General features: G+C 41.9%; 1 protein-coding gene across 7 annotated transcripts; it reads right to left on the bottom strand.

The window, feature by feature from the left end:
* Window positions 1–3877: 3877 nt before the first annotated feature.
* Window positions 3878–6877, bottom strand: LOC131243863 (uncharacterized). 7 transcript variants are annotated; one of them, XM_058243482.1, is made up of 5 exons: window positions 6463–6873; window positions 5579–5944; window positions 5165–5483; window positions 4440–4529; window positions 3878–4341 (listed from the first exon to the last, which is right to left on the bottom strand). In XM_058243482.1, the coding sequence occupies exons 1-5, from the start codon at window positions 6775–6777 to the stop codon at window positions 4184–4186; spliced, it is 1248 nt and encodes a 415-aa protein (XP_058099465.1). In that variant the 5' UTR covers window positions 6778–6873; the 3' UTR covers window positions 3878–4183. The 7 variants fall into 7 exon arrangements, 3 of the variants coding, with proteins under 3 accessions (XP_058099465.1, XP_058099466.1, XP_058099467.1); XM_058243483.1 differs by having other exon boundaries at window positions 5579–5911; window positions 6463–6871; XM_058243484.1 differs by having other exon boundaries at window positions 4178–4341; window positions 4435–4529; window positions 6463–6875.
* Window positions 6878–7640: the final 763 nt, after the last annotated feature.

Here is a 7640-nt window from a genome sequence, read left to right as displayed (position 1 = left end):
TTTGGATACGACTCATTTTAGGCTTCTGAAAAGATCTCATTTAAATGGGTGAATGGTGTAGATTCATTAAGGAGCCATGTAATGTACCTTTGATCTCTTTTAAACTGTTCGTGCAACTCGAAGCTCGATGAGCGTCGGCGCCCACCTTCGCACGACACAGGTACGTGCATCCGCATGTGACGGTTCGTGGTAGGAAGCGGATTGACTAGTGTACCACATCACCCATGGCCGGTGTGTTAACGTAACTAAGTTCTGTGGGTCCTCCTATGAGGAATGTGTTATATCTTATTTAGTGAGATCATTGTAATGCTTGAGCCAAAAAAACGTTATCTTAAGATGAAGTGGACCACAATGAAAAAAAAGCAGTGGAAGATTGAAAGTGTACCATTAAAACCATTTTGGAGATAGATAAGTTTTGGATCAATATGATTGTGTTTTACCTCTTCATTCCGTTTCATGTGACCTTATGAGATATTGAATGGAAAATAAATATTATAGTGAACCTTGCGAATATTTTAACAGTGAGAATCGTTGTCCCGTTGTTATTTGTGATGTGGTCTACTTAAGTTGGGATATCACTCATTTTTAAAGTCATGCTTTACAATAATTTGCCAAATGGATGAACTGTATAAATATTATAATAAATACATCATCATGGAGCCCACGTAACTTTATCACCTTTGAACTGTTTGTACAGCCAGCAGCTCGAGTAGCGCCAGCGCTTGTCCTCTAGGGACACACACCGGCCAAGTCATGGTGTGTGATACACTAGCCAATTCACTTCCCTTAATGTGTGTTGTATATCCACACTGTTTATTAATTTTGCCAACTTATTATAAAGGGTGCGGTATAAAAAATTTACAACTCATTCCAAGGCATGTTTTAAAGAAAATGAGACAATTCAAATTTAAGGTGGACCACAATACAGGTGGTGATTAAAGGCTTACATTAAAACTTCATGAGGGATGCATTAATGTTTATTTGTTGTCCAACCTGTGATAAGACTTTTGTGACCCCTTAAAAAAAATAAAATAAATAAAAAATTAATGAGTGGAAATCAACTAAATCTATGATCTGCGGGAGATTTTGAACTACCTTGTTTTTTAAGCCATTCCCTATAATGATCTGGCAAAATGGACGAGCCGCACGGATATACAACACATCAATATGAGCCTCACTCCCATCATGCCTCACTTTCCGCATGTTTGGTCCATGGGATTAAATGGTATAGAATTATAGGATCGTACATGAGTTGAGCTAGCCTGAAAAGGCCGCTTGATTGGGCTGGAGTCAACTTGGATTGACTTGGATTAAAAGGCCGACTTGGGCGAGTCAAGTGTATTTACTAAAGCTCAAGTTGATTTCAAGCCGAGTTCGAACATGGTGCATTTCAACTCAAAACGACTCGAAACTCAAACTCGAGTAATATTTTTAAATTTTTTAATATTATATTATATGTATGTGTGTGTATTAAAACAAACTCTACCCGACCCTACCCTCCATCTCTTTCTTTCCCTTAACCCACCCAGCATGTCGCTACCCACACGGCCGCACCCAGCACGCTATTGCCTAGCCGCCGGTCGCGTCTCTGCCGACCAGCGACTCTCTGCTCCTCTTTATCTCTCTCATTCTCTTGATACTATGATAGTATATAGAAGTTTATGTGACACTTTTTATTTATATTAGTAATGTGGCATATGAAATATTTTAGACTTAATATAATTGATATTTAATTTGTAATTTTTAGCCAAAAATATAATAATTTGATACATGAACAAGTACGATTTAACTCAAGGTAAAGTCAACTCGATTTGAACTACTCTCAACATGAACTCGATTCGACAACTTTAGTAAACAAGCCAAGCTTCAATGTTGAGCTCAAGCCCAAGTTCCAATTCGAGTATAGCATGGACAAGTTGAGACAAGCTTGGTCCACTTCAACTCAACTCGATGTACAGCCCTATATGGAATTGTATTAAATGGGATTAATAATATTATTATGTAACGAATGCATGTCTAGAAATACCATGTATGGCGGATTGATGATGGAATTATAATCAATGGACCAAATTAACAAGGGATGGATGTCGGTGTATATAACTGAAATGTCACTTGTAAAAGGCACATATAGATGAATGGCTCGGATGAAATACATGCATCAATGTGGGGCCACATGTATAGTGATTTTCAAAATCAGGGGAAATCCTCCACGGGACCGAATTGCCTAATCTTAACCCATCAACACGGGGACCAAATGCAATTCCATCCCACCTCCAAGTGATGGACACATTAAAGCTGCAAGCCCCGGTTCAGAAACGGGTTTATCGGCGGATACGCGGCCATTTCTTCGGTAAACTCTGGTTTATAATTAAAACTAACCGTCCAATACACGTAAAATCAATCGGACGGCGACATGGAAGTCAATTTAGTTTAATTTCTGGCGTGATGGCCCACTCAAAACAAGCAACAGGTATGAACGATTTAATTTTCTCCAGTTACATGCTACAAGTGGACGATTGAAAGTGCATGCACGTGGGAGTACCCGAGTTTTTATAAACCCGAAAACGGTGCTTTTTCAATTTATTTAAAAAAAAAAAATTTTAAATTTAAAAAAAAAACGAAGGGAAAAGGGCGCGACTCACCAACAGATTCCATTTCGGGCAGGTGACTCCGTATCGGGAAGCTGACCGAGAGACCCCTCGGGCAGGGAGCAAAGCCAGCTACAGAGCACCGCCTTCCAGCCGTGGATGGCGGAAAAAGGAAGAACTAAAGACAGCTGCACCAGCATCAGGTATACCAACTCATCCATGGTACACGTGGCACACATGCACGCCAATCAGATCGTTCATGTCTGTGACTCTAACGTGCATAGGACATGTAATGCACCAACATCACACCACCGAATGACAACAGGCATCCATCTACTGACCATCAGATGGACGCGATGTACTCAAAATTCAGAAGAGGAACCATACCAAAGAAAGCCCAAAATTTGCACAGGCCGAGATCGGTGAAGTAGAACAGACTCTTCTTTTTCTACAAAGCAGACTTCCCAAGGGGTGGGTCATCAACCTATTCATCTGACGGTTCACGTCACTAAAAGACCACGCCACAATCTCTAAATTGGAGGATAGCTGCCTATTCCTTGTCCTATTCCTCGATTGCTGTCCCACCCATTTCGATCATCTGATTGCAGAGGCTCTTTAAGCCTTGCCTAACCAGGTATGGGCCCCATACCCATCGTGTGTATGATGGAAAACCCAAACCTCAAAAAAACAAGCGAATGAATCACATTCATTTCTCGCTGATTCTTGCTAGTTACTTTTGACCGTCCGTTAGTGCTTAATCACATCCGAGCCCTTCAATAGGAAGGCACAAAAGTGTTTGTACGGTGGATCCCTGACTGTGGGGCCCACTGATGTGTGGTCCATTAAAAACTTTTTGATGGCCCACAAAAGTGTTGTATCAAGCTGATATTAATGTGGTCCCTACATCAAGGTCCTTTTTGACCATATCAACATATTTGATGGGTATTCAATCACACCACTGTTTCCTGACGCACCACAGGAAAGATAATCCCTTATAAAATGAGAGCCTCAAAAAGGAGGGACGGCGTGAATGTAAGACATACATGAAGGTGGGCCCCACAGTTGGTCCTTACTCATGCCTTTAGTGGTCGGGGATCCACCGAAGCGGCGCCCATATGTATGTGGGGGCCAAAAATCAACCCTTCTCCATCCATCATCAAGTGGGCCACTAGTGGCAACAGAGGATTCAGGACTAGTATGTGTGTGGGGCCTGCTTAGTGGACCATCTATTCTAGTTGGATGAGATGAGCCGTTACAAAAATAAAAATAAAAATAAAAAAGACAGCAACTGCAAATGAAAACACCACTATATAGGCTTACTTATTACAAAAAAGCCACCACTGAATACCCCTTTTTCCATCTTTCAGCATTCCATCCCAGCTTCAACAAAAACAGGACTTATTCCTTCTCTTTCCTACCAAAACACATTTTCATTTCCTTCTTTTGTTCTTCTCCCAAAAATCAAACAGAGAAGAAGAATACCTACTAATACTCTACCTATAACCTTTCTTTTCCTTTCCTACCCTTGGCTTTTCTTTCTTCCAAAAAAAACATATCAGTTAATAAAGAGAGAGATTAGTGAAGAAAGGTGGGGGTTAATATGTCCATTCCTGGGGAAGGAGGTTTTCATGGTTGGTCGCTGGATGGTATCTGATGCTGCTGCTGCTGCTACTACGTTTTTGCTGAGAAATCATGTTGTTGTTGTGGTGGTGGTTGTTGTTGGTGATGTTGTTTCGAGCTACTGCATTGGATTCTATTCAAAGAAAAACAGAGGAGAATGAGAACTTTTGTCTGGTAAAATGAAAACCCATTTCTCAAAAGAAATGAAAGAGATGTGGGATGATACCTTACCTTGAAAGCGTGGGTGAGCAGTTCCCATCTCGTCCAGATTCAAGTTCAGTGCTTGGACAACTCTGGCTGGAAGGAGAACCGTCGAGCATGCTGCATTTCAGGAATTTTCAAGACCAAGATCAACGGCTGGATTTGCTGAAGAAACAAGAGACTAGAGAGATTTGAAATGGGAATTTGGTATTTGGGTAAAGATATTGGAAAAACATCTGGGCGTTGCTTATTGTCAAGATTAAAAATCGATGAGAAGAGAAACCCAAAATTCAAAATAGCAGAAAAGACAAACAAGCAGCACACAGGAAGTTAAACACAGAGAAAACAGTGATAGAAAGGGGTCAAAAGAGCATGTGACCCGACAAAGATGAAACAGATTTCAAACGGAAATTTGGCATTTGGGTCGAGAAAAACACTAGGGTTTTTTATTATTATCAATTCAAAAATCAACCACAAGAACCGAGAATTATAAAAATTGTAAGTAAACAAATAAATAAAACCAAACATCAAATAAGCAGGCAAAAGCCGCAAAAACCGGATGCACAAAGAAGACAGAACAGAGCTTCTCTTTTGGGCAAATCACGGTGCGTTTGGTTGCACCAAATATCATGATTTTTGAACCCCAAATGCACCGTTAGCCAAAATACACAAGGGTTATTGGATTGAAGTGAATACAGAGCTCCATAACAAACAATGACTGAGGGAAAAAAAAAAATGAAATTACAATAACCCACCAGTTTTTTTGCGTGGCTCAGCAGGGTTCCCGGCTCTCCGAGGGAGGAAAACACCCGTTCCGCAGGACTCCCGCTTCGAACCGGAGTTACCAAGAAAAACCGCCCGCATTCCTGAACCAGTTTGCCGCTGCTGCTGCAATGGAGGCCAAGCAGAGGAAGATAAGCCCAAAGGGCGGATGTATCTTCCATTGTCAAACCCAACAGCTCTTGCACTGTTCTGCAACTGCTGCTGCTGCATTGCAGGCATTGCCTTCCCCTGTCTTCCCCAAGCAGCAGCCGCTTGCTGCTTCAACAGCTGCTGTTGCTTCAGCTCCTGAAACTGCAGAAACTCAATGCGAAGACATTCAAATGAGACCCAAAGCCTCTCAAATCCTGCTTTAAATCTATTTTAAAACAATACAAATAAAATCTCACCCGAGCATTTTGCAACTGCTGCTGAGTGAGAGCTTGATTCGGATAGAAACCAACAGGAGGTGATTTCTCCGGCGCCATATGTTTTCTTGGGGCGGACAGAAGCCCTTGGCCATGGAATTTCTGTCCTTCATCATTCACCCTCATCCTCACAACCTGCCCAGCTGCAGCGTACAGCAAATCCCAAGCGTCGCCCTTTCGATCGAACGTTTTGGAAGGGGGCGATGGCAACTGAGACGTACCGTTCGGGTTCCCACGGTTCGACCCAAGACTCCGTCCTGACCAGCAGCCAACCGCACAAAGGGTCGATTGTGGTGAACCAGCCATAACCCTTGTCTTCAAACAAGCAAAGCCAGCATAATCAGAAACCTTTAAAAAAACAAGAAATGAAAACCTCAAAAAATACAAAAAACCCATGATTTAAAAACCATAAAATCCCGGAAAATTTCGACGCTCATCTAGGACAAACCAATACCTGATATTCTAATTTACAAAACCCAAGTACTAAAAAATCCAAATCTCTGGCCCCTCAGAAAGGAACGGCAGAAATAAAAAATCTCAAAAATAGAACGAGATTCGGAATTTTCGTAAAGCCCCAACAAAGAAAATCTCAGAAATAAAACAAAGGCCTACAAAATCACCCAAAAAAACGAAACAAGACCATTTTCTAAAAGACCCAAGCCACAAAAACTACCAAAACCGCCTTCAAACAAAAACAAAATCATTGAAAATAACAAAAAGAATGCCCTCTCCAGAAAACCCACAAAGGGTCTTTTAAAAAATTCCAAGAAAAGAGAAATCATAAGAACCCACGCCTCCAAATCTACCAAAAACTCCCCAAAATCATAACCATTTTTCGAAAAATGAAAGAAACCCAAAAGCCACACCTTAGGATTTTCATTGCCATGTGCAGGGGAAGAGATTTTCTCCGCATCTTGAAGCATGCAATGCGCCATTTGCCGAGACAACCCGGCCATGTAATCCTCCTCGTCACTCTCCGTCTCGGTCGACCCAACTACCGACTCGACTGGAGAACTCAGTGCCGACCCGAACGAGTCGAACTCATATGGGAACTCGCAAGGGAAGTAGACGCCGCTCCCATTCTCGATCCCTTCCTTCCTTTTCTTCTCCTCCATGAAAATATCGTCCGCTAGAAACTCAGATGGGAGCCAGAACTCACCGTCGTCCAGTTCCTCGGCCATCTCAAACTCAAATAAAATGCAGAAAAGAGAGAGAGAGAGAGAGAGAGAGAGAGAGAGAGTGAAGAAGGAAGAGAGTAGAGAAGAAACACACAGGAAACTTTTGAGGGTTGGAATGTTGAAGACAGTGAGATTTTTATATTGTGAAAAAAGAGAAAACGGAAGCGATTCGCGCGATGAGAAACTGTAGAAATGAATCGCATCCACAGGCGTTAGATTTCCGGTATATAACATCAGGACGATTTATCAGTATACTACTCCTTGCTCAACTAATATGCAACTAAAACAAAGCTCATCCACCGTTGATGTTTGTCACGATTTTTCCTGAATTCTAAATTACCGTCCATTTTCTTCATGTAATAGTGGCCCACCAAATGATTTGACTATTCTGAACCTAAGGCATTGGAATTTAGAGAAATGAATCCACCAGATAAACGAAGAAGATCTATACCTTGTATCAAAAATTGGCACGTATTCCGAGATTCACGATTCAAACTTTACTTGTGCGAATCTCCAAACCCTTCTGATAAAAAAAAAGTGATTGAAATCCGGCCAGCCGCACCTAACGCGTGTGCGACAACACCCATCCGCTGGACGAGCTGGGTACACATGCACGCCAATCGGAGCCGACCAAGTCGTGCCACCTGTTGCAATTGGAGCAAACGACGGTTCTAACCGTTCAGTTAATATGAACGGTCTAGATTTCCCAATAAAAGTGAGATCAACAGATGGACATTGTGAAAAAACATCCAAGGCGTTCATTTATTAGTGGGCCGGATCGATCCTGCGCGATGTTAAATGTGAACCACTGATTAGGTGGCTGGGATTGTCCGATAGAGGGAGCCAGTGAGATTAGTTCAGGAAAG

Source organism: Magnolia sinica, chromosome 4, assembly GCF_029962835.1.
Source record: "Magnolia sinica isolate HGM2019 chromosome 4, MsV1, whole genome shotgun sequence".
Taxonomy (NCBI): Eukaryota; Viridiplantae; Streptophyta; class Magnoliopsida; order Magnoliales; family Magnoliaceae; genus Magnolia; species Magnolia sinica.
This window is presented reverse-complemented; position numbering and strand designations above follow the sequence as displayed.